Below are 14678 nucleotides of genomic sequence, written 5' to 3'. Positions count from 1 at the left end.
AGGAGGTGTGGTTTACACATACAGCAACACATCCTGAAAGTGAATGCACTGAATATTTAAATCTCCAGTGTTTGTTGTTGTTTAAGCATTGACTGCATATTCAGTGATGTGTACAAGACAGACATGATTCTTGCCTTAAGAAGCTTACAGTCAAAATAGACAATACACTGGGAGACCTAGAAGATGATGCTGGTGACTTTGTTTTAGATTTTGTTTAATGAGGTGGTGACAGCTTTCATTCATATGCATTTGAGAGTCTCAGTATTTTTCATTTAACAGTATTCTATAAATGGATTAGAGGAAAAAGACTCTATTTTAGAAATGTACACGTGGGAGAACAGAATCAACTAGTGAGGATGCAGATAGAGCAGTTCCTGCTGGAGCAATTGCAAAACTCACCAAAACATCATGAAACAAATTTTTAGCTCTGAACAGTCTAAAAAAACCCTTCATCTATTAAGACTGTAATATATTGCTTTCTCTGAGTTGAGCATTATCATCTAGTTATGTTGGAAAGTATTAGTACCTCTTAAACTGGCCCACAAAGATTTATGAGTATAACCAGCTATAGTATTGCCAACAAGATTACACACAATCTATGGAGAAAGTCTATATCTTCTGGGACATTAACTTTGCTAATGTCCTGCTGAAAAAGATTTTTAAAGCTAGTCAATCTAGCTCCCCTGAGCTCTCTGACAAAGAGGACTTAGAAGTTTATATCTCAATAGGCACCCCACTCAAGAAATGTTCCTGATTTTAATTTGCCCATTAACCAGGCACTTTATCCCCACTGAACTGTGGTCAGACTTACCGCCGATCTGTCTCTCTTCTTTTTTGGTTGTCTATTGTTGAATCTAGATAGAAGTATGGTAGTGAGAAACATTTGGAGAATTTATATGGGCCATGGCGAGAAGACTTAATGATTAGTTACTTATCTTTTTGTTCTGGGAGAGAGAATCTTTGTTAAGCTAATCAATTAGCTGTGCAAGTGCCAATGGGAATTTGATTTATCTTCATTCCAGTGTGGTATGTACTTTTTTTCTTTGCATAAAAATAAATTAACCTCGCCCCAACCCCCTTTATACTAAACGTCAAATTTGTCACATTGATAAACACTTTCTAAATATGCAGATTGATAGATTAAAATGCATCAAAAAGCATTTCAGCTTAAGTTTAACTTTTTCCTTTCACCTCAAAAACAGTTGGAGCTAGAAATCTCTAAGTTCAATGGACCTGGCAAAAGTATGTTTTAAAGTAAACTATGCTGAATGGACATTCCCCTATTAATTTTCTATATGATTTTTTCTGTACGGTACTTCTAAAGTTGACTTTTTCTATAAACTAGTGGCTTTCAAACTACAGTTCTGCAGATAAAGGTTTTCCCTCTTTACTGACTATATAAGGGCTGAAGTTCATAAGCTTACAATGTGGGAGCAAGAGATGGAAGACTGTTCAGAATGCCTGTTAGAGGGCATATGCGAGAGATGTGCCAAGAAAATCCATGCTCAACAGATTGCAACTTTCTAATCCTTGGTATGCGGGGAGCCAAAAGAACATAGGGGATGCCTGGGATTTTGGTCATCTAGGAAGGTGTCAAAATTAATGTTCAAAACATTCACTTCCTTTATATTTTCTTATAATATTATATTCTCTATCATTTTGTATATATTTGACTAACACAATTCATTACACGCTCTCTAACAATTAAGTAGTTCATAAACAAGTGCTTCCTCTGCCATTAGCGCAGGCAGGCAGCAGCAGATTCACATGGTTATGATGGATGCTGGAACTATTTTTATAGTGGGAGTGCTGAGAGCCATTGAACCAAACTGTAGATCCTGTATATAATGGAAACCACATCATGCTGGGGGGGCTGCCACATCCCTAGTTCCAGCACCTATGGACAAGAGTCAATATGGGAGCATTTAGGTTTCTTAAATCCCTCAAAATAGCATCTTCCATCACATTCATGTTGGGCCTCATACTCTTCTTTCTTTGACCTCAGCTCTAAATCTTCTGTAAAAGCATATCTTCTTCAACACATTGGACATGACCCCACCATTACAGTCCTCTTGTTCTCAATTGATGCAAGATTGCAACTTGCTGGGGTCATCTAAGTATCTCATTTGTGCCAAAATTAAAGCTGCAGATGTTAAGAATAGGCCATATCTTATGACACTGAAAACTGTTTAGTTCTTCTTTGAGTAGTATCCCTACCAGTGCTCCACTGTAGGTGTATCCATGCTCCTGTGTCTCAGATAGGAGATTTTAGGTACCAGTGTCTGTTTGACCCACACAGGCGCTTTCCCTGTCTCATGCCTTGTCTTGAGGCTATCTAGTGTTGTGCGGGCAAACTGTCCTCAGTTCCTTCTCAACCACTCTTGGCCTGAAATGGAGCATTAGCAGAGTCTGAGAGACAATTCATTTTAAACTTTATTTTAGGTTATAGAGTAGCTAGTAGAGTTTACATTATCTAGATCTGTTTCCACTTCTGTAGCCTTCATCAAAAATGTTCCCATCACAGAAATATGCAGAGCAGCAACTTGGGCATCTGCTCATACTTTTGAGGAACAATATGCAATCACCGATGATTCAGCATCAGATGCTATGTTTGGATCCATGGTATTCTCATCAGTACTAGACTTGACTCTGAAGCTGCACCCCTCCATCAGGGTACTGCTGTAGAGTAACTTACAGTTGAGCACCCATGGACACTGCTACCTAAAATTTCTGATCTGAGGTGCAGGGATGCGGATACACCTACAGTGAAGCACCCATAGGGGGACACATCTCAAAGAACCACTGTTATTGTATAACGTGAGTAATGTCGCCTTCCCTTCCTCAGATGTTTTTAATGGCCTGTTTCTGAGCCACATAACAGAGCTGTGATCACTACTGTGCTGAATGCTCTCAAGTCCAGGGATAAAAGATTTTTGCTTGTGTATGCAAGTCTAATACGCATCTGTCACATAATACGAAGGGGAAACATAGGCAAGAGAAGCACATAGACAGTCTTCTTTCTTTCATGAAGAGTAAAGTGAGACATGAGGCATTCTCTTGTTAAATGCAAAACGTAAAATTTAGTAGAATTTCCCATGTTACGTGAAACTATTTCCAACTAAATAGCATCATCTTCTATGTTGGTTAGTGCAGCCTGTGAAAGAGGCCCTTCAAAATGTGAGAGGTATGGTCAAATCTAGGGAAACAGTGTTGGAGTGGCTTGGATAAAATATATTGAGCAAGTAACATTCAAAATGGCTGGTGACCAAAACAGAGAATGTGGCAATACTGATTAGAACTGGTCAGACTTTCTTTTACAAAACTTCTTTCTGTTCAAAAATGCTGTTTTATTTTAAACACATCTGTGTAACATTTTTATCAGTTTAGAAGAAAAGAGCATTGCGGGGGGGGGGGGGGGTTCACAGATCCAGGAATGTCGAGAGAGAGAGACATCCTCAGATTCCAACCACCCACCTCCACCCCAGAATAACTAATAATTTGGTGATTAGGGCACTCACCTGGGTTACTGGAAACATGTGCTCTGCTTGATTTGGAGTAGGGACTTGAACCTGGGTCTTCCATGTCTAACATGTGTCCTAACCACCAGGCTATGGAGTCAACAGCAAATGACTAACTGTAGCAAAACATCTTACAGAATACAAAGAAAGCATAGGAACTATTACAGATATGGAAGTTGTTAACTGAGACAAAACTGGGAAGTTTTTATTTGTGATCACTGAGGAACCCATGGACAGTTTAGGATTGAGGCAGGTATGTTCCTGAGCACTGCAATGGCATATGTCAGATGATTCTTTCACAAGGGTTGGCAGCTGGAGATCAGAAATGTGAAATCTGTTCTGCCACAGTAGGATTAGGATTATTATTACAAATGATTTCTGGTTTTCTTGATATTGGGCAAAGGAAGAGAACCAAAACAGGTATTGTGTGTGAGCAGGGTAAGATCATTGATACCTTTCAGAAATATATAGTGCATATCTGGACATTTGGGTATGCGTTAGTTACAAATGGGTGTGTTGCAAGATCAAGTAATAAAGATGTATGCGATCTCTGCAGAATGACAATCTAAGAGTGACACAATTCACAAACATAATACTTTGAATTTAAAAGATCCTATATAAATTATATTTTAGTAAAATATGACTGTCTGACATTGTTTCACTAATTTGAAAATGAACAAGGAAGGACTTTGAAGATTATGAGCAAAATAAGAATCAGTGGTGATTGTGGATAGATATTTGGCTGTGTGTGTGTTCTCCCTGTGTGCTGTCCCAGCTCTGTACAGACAGTTGGCACAGCAGACCTTGAGCGAACTGCCCAATGACCACAAGATCTGTTAAGGTACGAAGGCACCCAGCCAGGTTTATTGTCAATGAAGCACGGTAATAGCACCTGGCAGACTCTACGATGGTACTAAGACATGTATGCCTGTGACAATGGACACAGCTCAGTCAGTGGCAGGACTTTCCACTGCCCCCTAGCCTGGCCAAAGATACTCCCTCTGAAATAAATCTTAATACCCTGATATAAACAAGTTACATACTATCCTCTTGACCTTCTCTTTTAGGAGGATCAGTGTGTTTCTGTTATTATTGGGAGGTGTTTTTGTACTATGCTGGATATCAGGATGTTCTGGTATCACTTGATATCGGGATGTATTTGCGTGAATACTCGGGTACTTAACACTTCTTAGGAATGTGTATTTCTGCAATATCAGCCCTGTTCTTGCCAGATTCTGTGAGCAGGCCCTGCCTCATACCAGGCCTCTGATACAAGGGTTTATGTCTCAGGCTGTCTTCCTACTACATTGATATGTGTACTTTGTTATTGAGGATTCACAAAGACCTTGCTGTTAGATACGAGGCACTTCTGGAATAATGCATAGATTTTACCATCCAAACAGCATCCTCTTGTTGGCTGAATCTACCGATAATTTTGGATTTGAAAGGGTTTGGAAGTCTCTCTTGTTGTTTGTTGAGTTGAAATTCAGCATAGGTTTCACTCATCCTGTCTATTGTATGAAGTTGTTGCCTTGTAAATGAGTCTTTATCCCGGTTTGGACAATGAAGGAGGATTTCTTCCTTTGAGAGAGAGCTTGGCTTTAGATTGGATTTCATGTATGAAGGAGGATCTGCAATCAAGGCATGCTTCTAAGCAGGGGATAATGTTTTTTAAAGTATTTGCTACTAAGAGAGTTTGGTACACAGCTGATTTACATGGTATTCCTGCTTTTCATGATGAGAACATACTTGTTTTTCTAGTAAGATCAAATCGGGTGTCTTAAAAAACGTGAGCTTGCATTTGTAGATGATTTGATTGCTGCATGTGATAAAACTATAGGTCTTTTTGTCCCAAGCATGCATCAGTGTGTTCATTTGAAACAGGAAGGGGTGGAATGGTGGATGCTAAGTAAGGACTAAAAGGGAACTAAGTGCAACCATAGCAATTGCTTATCAGAAAGCATCTTAAACTAGCTGAAATCTCTCTGATATTCCCCATTTATCCTATTTATTTCTGGTGATTAGGGATAACTGCCCCTTTGAAAATGTCATCATTTCAAGCAAGAGCTGCCACTGATTCACTAGCGCAGTCTGCAGCACTGTCTCCTAGAGAAGATGATGCCATCTCCATTCTACTGCAGTCCAGTACAACTTCAGTTCTGGAAAGAGAAGATTACAGAGCGGTGATGTTTAACTGACATAGCAAAATCTTATTAGCTGCATTAGGAATTAGTAACATGGAACAAATTATTTCTAGTCTTTAAAGTTAAAATTGTACTCCATTAGGGGTAATGATCTATCGATTGCCCTGCAGGCATTGCTAGTGTGGCGAAGGTCTTTTGCAATAGTAAAAGGTACCAGCCTAAGGCTTATGATAAAGTGGCTTACCAACAACCATAGATATCCTTGATCCTCCTCATTGCTTATCTATATTATACTGCTGTTGCTGAAAACAAATAACATGTCTTTAATTACTACATGCTAATTTTTTGTGAGCTTTGGCGACAGGAAAAAAGCCGGGGTACCAATGTAAACATTTCTGGTTTCCCATTATTTGCGTGATTATGAAGTTACTGACACCATACTGCAATCTTAGGAACTCTGTATCTCTCATCTTGTCTGTAAATACAAATAATGCACATTGGAAAACATAATCCCAACTATACATATTAAATGATGGGGCCTAAATTAGCTGTTACCACTCAAGAAAGAGATCTTGGAGTCATTGTGGATAGTTCTCTGAAAACATCCACTCAATGTGCAGCAGCAGTCAAAAAAAGCGAACAGAATGTTGGGAATCATTAAGAAAGGGATAGGTAATAAAACAGAAAATATCATATTGCCTCTATATAAATCCATGGTGTGCTCACATCTTGAATACTGCGTGCAGATGTGCTTGCCCCATTTCAAAAAAATAATAATATTGGAATCGGAAAAGGTTCAGAAAAGGGCAAAAAAATGATTAGGGGTATGGAATGGCTGCCATATGAGGCGAGATTAATAAAACTGGTACTTTTCAGCTTGGAAAAGAGGTGACTAGGGGGGGATATGATAGAAGTCTTTAAAATCATGACGGGTGTGGAGAAAATAAATAAGGAAGTGTTATTTACTCCTTCTCCTAACACAAGAACTAGGGGTCACCAAATGAAATTAATAGGCAGCAGGTTTAAAACAAACTAAAGGAAGTATTTTTTTCACACAACACACAGTCAACCTGTGGAATTCTTTGACAGGATGTTGTGAAGGCCAAGACTATAACAGGGTTCAAAAAAGAACTAGATAAGTTCATGGAGGTTAGGTCCATCAATGGCTATTAGCCAGGATAGGCAGGGATGGTGTCCCTACCCTCTGTGTGACAGAAGTTGGGAATGGGCAACGGGATGGATCACTTCATGGTTACCTGTTGTGTTCATTCCCTCTGGGGCACCTGGCATTGGCCACTGTTGGAAGACATAATACTGGGCTAGATGGACCTTTGGTTTGACCCAGTATGGCCGTTCTTGTGTTCTTAAGATAGGAATTTACACCACTGAGCTATCATCTGGATCTCTCCTCTTTCTCTCAATGTGATAATTGGTAATATTGTTGAGATGTCTTGAACCTCGTAGGCTAATGCTCCTTGCTACAATGGAACTCAAAGAACCACAGTCAGTATGTATACTGCTCATATTTTGTGGTTGTCTGTTCTATTCATCATTTTGCAGTTTTCTTGGTGGTATAATATATAACATTTTTATTGCTAGATATTCTTGCTGAAATCTATTATCTGGCATTCTGCAATTGGAACTGAGTTTTGTAGTAATACATAAGTGTTGACTCCCTTTTTCTTTGTATTATTGTGCATAGAATCAGCATTTACACCCAAACTGTCTTGATCCTTCATCAGTCTATATCAGACAATGGTGAGTGGAAATAATAGAGCTTTGCCAAACATTCTAAGTCCCATCTGAACATACTCTGAAATCACCTCTTACTACTTCTCTGTTCTCCTTTGGCTGAGCCTGGCCCAGTGGCCAAGAGAGTCAAGAGGCCTTTTTTTCCTCTGTGTGGGTGGGGCTCTGTTCCTGTAGTACTCTCTGATTTGGTTGAGGGGGACAAAAAGAAAACCAGGAAAAATTCATGCGGTTGTATTTTGTAACTTACGAAGCCTACATGAATCACTGTGCAGTTAGGAAAAGATGATGCTGTGTACAGAAGGGGGGAGGGGGGTTGCTTGTTTTTCCCTTCTCCTTTGGCTGAAATTCCATTAACATCTCAATCTAAGTGGAAAATATTTTTTTCTAATCATTTTTTAGTGTAGTTTACCTAGCCCTATACCCTCCCCAATACTGCTGCAGCTGACTTAGTCCTTATGTATGGAAGTGGCCAATCTGGGGTGATTAATTCCATTATTTAGTGGAAACTGTTAGCTTACATTACAGCTTAGTTTTCTAAGTGGGGATGTGGCAGCAGAATCATGTATATAAACTTTGAAACAAAGTCAAGACCTATTAATCTCAGTGTCTGTCTGGCAAGCAGAGGCTTAGTAGTACGATAGTGTTAAATTCCTCAGTGGAAACTTAGAGAAGATCTACACTACCAGTTAAATTGATCTAACTTACACCGCTTGGGGGTGTGGAACCCCCCCTCCCACCGAGTGATGCAAGTTTTGCGCTGTCTATACCAGTGCTATGTCAGCGGGAACTTACACTTCTCACTGAGATGGAGCAATTATGCCAACAGGAGAGCGCACTCCCGTTGGTATAGCACATCTTCACTAGACACGCTACATTGGCGCAGGTGCACTGATGTAGTGCCGCAGTGTAGACATGCCCTTACTCTTTTTATCTAGTACTGTTACAATATTTGAAGACAAAAGTTGCCGGACACTGGTGTGTGCAGCAGAGGCACCTATCCCACATGCTTGCCTTTCCAGGCCACAGTCTAGCATATAAAAATCTCTGCATGTACTCATATAAACCCATAAGCAATGTGAAACTTGACAAACCTTGCCTGTAGGTTCACAATGATACTTGAACACGGGGAAAATATGGTCATTTAAACAAACTTCAGGGCCTGTGAATGAATCATTTCAGAGAGGGGGAAAACGTTATACCAAAGCAGTTTTGAACTGAACTTTGAATAGTTTGCGCAGCAAAAAGAAAGAAGGAGGAGGAGGAGGATTTCAATTATCTAGGCCAAGGGCAGGAGAGAAGAAGCTTTGTGAAGGTGATGTGCTCAGTCTCCAGCTGATCATGTGTAAGTCTGTCTCATGGAGGAGTAAGCACTTTGTGTGACCTTCCTGGCCCTATTCAGGCTAGATGTGATGGCTTCTCCATAGGATAATATTCTCTGGGAGTGAGTAGAACATTCAGCCATATGACTGGGGGCAGGGGGAATTAACCTTTCTAATTTTCTACTGTTCCTTGATTATCCAGATACCTAAGTTGTGGGCACTTCACTGTGCTTCTTCTTACACCAAGTCTTAGACATTTCTCCACCCTTTTATTCTCGTCCCACATGTTTCTTCATACACTATTAGGTTGTTTGTCATATTTATTTATGATTTTTCTTGACATTTTTATACTTCCCCAGGACTGCAGTTGAAGGATTAGCAGGAACATTGTCCTACACCCACCCCATATCAGTTCAGTAGGAAGAAATAACATTGATATGATAAGTATCAAAGGGGTAGCCGTGTTAGTCTGGATCTGTAAAAGCAGCAAAGAGTCCTGTGGCACCTTATCGACTAACAGACGTATAGGAGCATGAGCTTTTGTGGGTGAATACCCACTTCTTCGGATATGATAGAGGTCTATACAATCATGACTGGTGTGGAGAAAGTAAATAAGAAACATAACACAAGAACTAGGGGTCACCAAATGAAATTAATAGGCAGCAGGTTTAAAACAAACGAAAGGAAATATATTTTTTTTTTTCACACAATGTATGGTCAATCTGAGGAACTCCTTGCCAGAGGATGCTATGAAGGCCAAGATTATAACAGGCTTAAAAAAAGATAAGTTTATGGAGGATAGGTCCATCAATGGCTGTTAGCAAGGGTGGGCAGGGATGGTTTCCCTTGCCTCTGTTTGCCAGAAGCAGGGAATGAGCAACAGGGGATGGATCACTGGATGATTACCTGTTCTGTTCATTTCCTCCGGGGCACCTGGCATTGGCCACTGTTGGAAGACAGACCTTTGGTCTGATCCAGTATGGCTGTTCTTATATTCTTATTGACAGGCGCTTGAATTCCTATTCTCTTCCTTAGTACGCATCTCCTCCTGGTCTTCTCACTTACACTTTGGCTGAGGTGATGTACATAGGAGCTATGAGCACCTTAATGAGAGCTCTAATAATGGTGGAGTGAGTGCAGAACTTCTGCTTCTCTCTTACTATGGAAGCACTAGTAAAGAATACATAGTTATAAATTACTTCACCAAATTTAAGACTTCTTAACTCTTCATCGGACAACTGAATTTTTCTATGCAAATTTTCAAGATAAAAATACTCAGATTTTAGAGGAAATATTTTAAAATACTCCCACATTAAAAGTTTGTCCTGTAAGTCTAACTTTTTGGATGTTTAGAATCTAAAAATCAATAAGACATATGAACACAATAATTCACACACAAATTAGGTCTCATAACATCTTGAGCATTTGTATTGTAATGCAAAACCCTAAGTCCAGCCCTATATGTTACCTATGTACCCACAATGCAATCAATTCACATATGTAGGTAATAAATATATGATGGATTTTGTTAAGGATTTACATCAGTCTGAGATGGAAAAATGTTGTCTGCATTGTATTCCTTTACATGTTAGAAGTGGAAGGAAGTTTCTTATATGTGATGAAGAATGTCAGTGCAGGTATTAATATATGTAGTAGGGAGAGAGCCTGAGACATAAGCCCTTGTATTAGGGGCCTGAGATGAGGCAGGACCAGCTCACAAAATCTGGCAAGAACAGTCCTGATAATGCCGAAATACACATTCCTAAGAAGTGCTAAGCACAGAGTACTCGTGCAAGCACATCCCGATATCAAGGATAGTACAAAAACATTCCCCAAGGATAACAGAAACACACTGACCCCTCCTAAAAGATAAGGTCAGGAGGACAGTACATAACTTGTTTTTATCAGGGTATAAAGATGTATCTCAGAGGGAGTATCTTTGGCCAGCTTAGGGGGCAGTGGAAAGTCCTGCCATTGACTGAGCTGCGTCTATTGTCATGGGCATGCATGTTTTAGTATCCCTGTAGGGTCTGCCAAGTGTTAATACCGTATTTTGTCAACAATAATCCTGACTGGGTGCCTTCGTACCTTAATGGATCTTGTCATTGGGCAGTTCGCTTGAGGTCTGCCATGCCAGCAATCTGCGCAGAGCTGGGACAGCACACAGGGAGAGCACGCGCACACACACAACAGAACATCAAACCACAATATACAGTAAGGAAAGTTCTCTTAACTAGATATTTGCTTGCCTTTAAGGGAGTGTATGTGAGGGATTTGCACTTGTCAAGCGAACTAGACTGTATTCTAATAGTTTTGGGTGATGAGATCCGTCTGTATTAGTGGTTTGCATAGCACCTATTAACAGAGCTGTTCCTTGGGTATGGCGAATCGGGGAGACTGCCCTGGGCCCCACACTTTGGAGGGCCCCACTCTTCGATAAAATCAAGAGGAGGCGGTGGGGAAATGAGGCGGGAGGCAAGGGGGGGGGGCAAGGAAGAGCCCCCCTACCAGAACCTCCCCCTTCCTCCAGCGCCTCCTGCCCACCGGTGGGCCCCACCGATCAGCGCCTCCCCCCTCCTTCTCAGCACCTACCACCTGTCGCGGATCAGATGTTTTGTGGCATCAGGATGCGCTGGGGGTAAGGGGAGAGGAGCGAGGGCACAGCATGCTTGGGGAAGGGGGAGCAACTGGGTGGGGAAGAGGCAGGGCGGGGGCAGGGCAGGAAGAGGTGGGGCGGGGCAGAGTGGGGGTGGGAAGAAGCAGGGCGGGGTGGGGCCTTGGGGAAAGCGATAGAGTGGAGGCAGGGCCTAGTCGGAGTCAGGGGGAGCACCCCCTGGCAGATTAGAAATTCTGCGCCTATGTCCCAGGCCCCACACCCCCCTAGTGACGGCCCGTCCTATTAATGTAGTATCTAAACACATTTCCTTCCTCATTGATCAGCTGGTGTGGATGTGTATTCAAAGTATATACTATACAGTTATAGATTTTTTTTTCAGTATGCATAGTTAGTGGCATTAATTCCATAAAAAACAAAGAATTTGACACGTTATATTACCTTATGTTTTAAACCTTGACCTAAAGAACTTCCTGTGTTTGACATTCGCAGAAGGTTTTTGGACCTGCTTTTGATGTAAATATATTAGTGTGAAGTTTCTCTCATAGTTTCTAGTGGAAATACAATTGAAAAATTTACCCTGGTGTATTACTGGTTTCAGCTAGCCATTACCTTTTTAGAACAGAGCAAATGCATTCCGCATTTCCGCTCATCACTGATACAAGGTCTCCTCATGGCTCCTCCAGACACTTCCCTAGTAACTCATCAATTCCTCCTCCTACCCACTCCAGTAGCTTGAGGTCCTGAAAATTGTTAGGATAGCCACTAGAAATAAACATGATTACATCCCTTGTTGATAGATATGGTACAGTGGATTATTTGTGCTCGATTCTCCTTCTTTCTTGTCTGAACTACGTCACAGATGCCATTGATTGACTACAAAGATAAATGATATACCTATATGCAGTGTGTTTTGGCCAGTGACACCAAAAAGCTTGTTTGTTTCTCTTAAACAATTTGGAAGGAACCTGTGGGGAGGAAGACGTGGAGACAGTCCTGATGTACAAATCAATTAGTGGATCAGTTTCTCTTAAATTAAGAAAGTGAAGTGATGCTGTCATGTGAACTCAGTGCACACATTGCTGCAGACTCTTCTAATCCTGTCTGGGCTAAAAAGCCTAAATCTTTTTTTTTTTTTTTTTTTAACTCTGTGAAGTGTCTGATGATGAAATTTGTTGCCATTATGACTGTAATCCCTCCACTTTCATGCACATATATTCTATCCATCCTCAGGCCAAGAACCATTTTGCAGGCGTAAATGCAAGAGCCGTGTGGGTGGTATATAAACTCTAACCTGAACAGCTTGCTGTGTTCTCAAGTGGGAGGGTAATTTCGCCCCTTCATTGATTTTACTGATGTCTCTTATGAGCAAATAGTGCCATTTCCCCCAACCTGTGATGAATTACATGTGCTACAGGGTGGGTTGTTGCTCACCAGAGAATTAAGCAGGAGCAACAACCTTGCTTCACTTTCCTCAAACCTTTCATGAGTGACGGACACCTGCATCATGTCATATAATCTTAACATTTTGAGATATAAAAGCAGTCTTCTGGTATGTTCTCCTAGAAAACACAGCTTAGACTGATAGAAAAACACTCACAATGCAGAGGGATCATTTACAGAAAAACAATGGATTATAATTTGCTAAAATCTTCAAAAGTAAACTGTAAATTTTACATGGTCTCTGTGCCATGAAATCTTTCTGTTCCATGTACCTACAGTAAACATAATATTTATGAGTCAAGGTTACTGCAGTATTGTATTCACTGTAGAGTGGCAAAAGCGTGGATTTGAATGGGGCCCTCTGTACAGATTCAATAAATTCTTCCCTCTCCCATAAAACTTCTTAAGGGGAATAAATATAAGCATGTTTGTGCTTTCTGTGCTGTTTTTGCAACATTTCTTTGCTAGTTTCCTTAACTGCTAACTTGTACAGTTTCTTTGTCTTTTAGAATGTCGGGTAGTGAAATCTACTTCCTATACCAAAATAGCTTCAACATCACGTAGGAGCACCACCAAGAGCCCGGGTCCATCTAGACGCAGCAAGTCTCCTGCCTCTACCAGCTCAGGTAAAGCAAAGAAGAAATGTTTCCTACTAGCAAAAACAAATGCTTTTGAATACAGTTGGTAGTGTTAAAATCTCTGGGGGTGGGGGAGGTTGCAAGATACTGTACATATACAATAATTTACACTAAAATGTCATGTTTTGTATCAGACAGTTACCTCGGTTTCTGAGAGACAATGTTTATTTCCCAATCTAAATTGTAGAAAAATACCTGTATTGCAAAATCTTAAATAGCACAACATGGTAACTATGTCTGAGAGTCAGGGTTACTGCAGTAATGCACTGAATGTACCGTGACAAAAACTTGGATCTTCATGGAGCCCTCTGTACAGACTCAATAGATTCTTCCCCCTCCCATGAATGGGAGAAGAGAAAAGGGCAAAGTAGAAGAGGGTACATGAAGCAGCTATGAAATGAAACTGAGGTAAAGAGACTGAGGAGGGTTGGAGCAAACAGCCAATCAACCCAGGGTCGAGAAAGTCCAGTCAAAACTATAAACATTTCTCTGAATGTCTGAAGGTACCTGAGTTGGCTGCTTTCATTGCTGCTCCTATCAGCTGGAGTCTCTAGCTGTTTCTTTTCCAATAACACGTAGGGAGGCAGGGCACCCCTATATCCCAGTGCTCCCAGAATGGGGGAGGTCTCCTTTGCACAAGTTTAGAGGTTTTTGGGGGAGGGGTGGCCTTGCTGGGCCCCATTTTATTCCATCCCCCCAATGCAGCAGTCCCTGGTTTGTGCTGTTTCTGCAGCTATACTACTGGCTGGAGTGTCTGGCTGGTGTTCCTCTCTGCAGTTTTTCCCCAAGAGAAAAGTAAGTAATTGGTTACCTTTCAGTGGTGACCAGTGAATATGCAATTAACAGTTCTTAATAGTTGACATGCAGATATTGTGTACAACATAGGGTTGCCATCTCTGACTGAAGCTATTCTGGGAAAAAAATATTTTTTCAACATGACGGAATGTCATTTTCTTAAAATACCCTATTAAAATCTCCCGGATTGCTTTCAGTTCTCACCGGAAGAGGGATGCCAATTCCAGGAGACTCGAGGCCAATCCCGGAGGGTTGGCAACCCTATCCGAAGAGGACACATGAGATTGCAACCTGCAAATAAAGCCATACAGTAATTCCTCACTTAACGTCGTAGTTATGTTCCTGATAAATGCGACTTTAAGTGAAACAATGTTAAGCGAATCCAATTTCCCCATAAGAATTAATGTAAATAGCGGGGGTTAGGTTCAAGGGATTTTTTTTTTTTTTTTTTTTTT

At 40.8% G+C, this 14678-nt stretch overlaps 1 protein-coding gene across 3 annotated transcripts in view; it reads left to right on the top strand.

Moving 5' to 3' along the window:
• The window catches only part of LOC112121106 (serine/threonine-protein kinase DCLK1), a 345189-nt gene that overhangs the window by 233199 nt on the left and 97312 nt on the right, over positions 1–14678 (top strand). For all 3 annotated transcript variants that reach the window (XM_029911998.1, XM_029911999.1, XM_029911997.1), the window contains exon 4: positions 13300–13416. In XM_029911998.1, coding sequence (XP_029767858.1) covers positions 13300–13416 — 117 coding nt within the window. The remainder of the gene's footprint in view (positions 1–13299; positions 13417–14678) is intronic.

This window comes from Terrapene carolina, unplaced genomic scaffold (assembly GCF_002925995.2).
Source record: "Terrapene carolina triunguis isolate 2854851 unplaced genomic scaffold, T_m_triunguis-2.0 Scaffold141, whole genome shotgun sequence".
Taxonomy (NCBI): Eukaryota; Metazoa; Chordata; order Testudines; family Emydidae; genus Terrapene; species Terrapene triunguis.
Note: the sequence above shows the minus strand (reverse complement) of the source record. Positions and strands in the feature narration are given on the sequence as shown.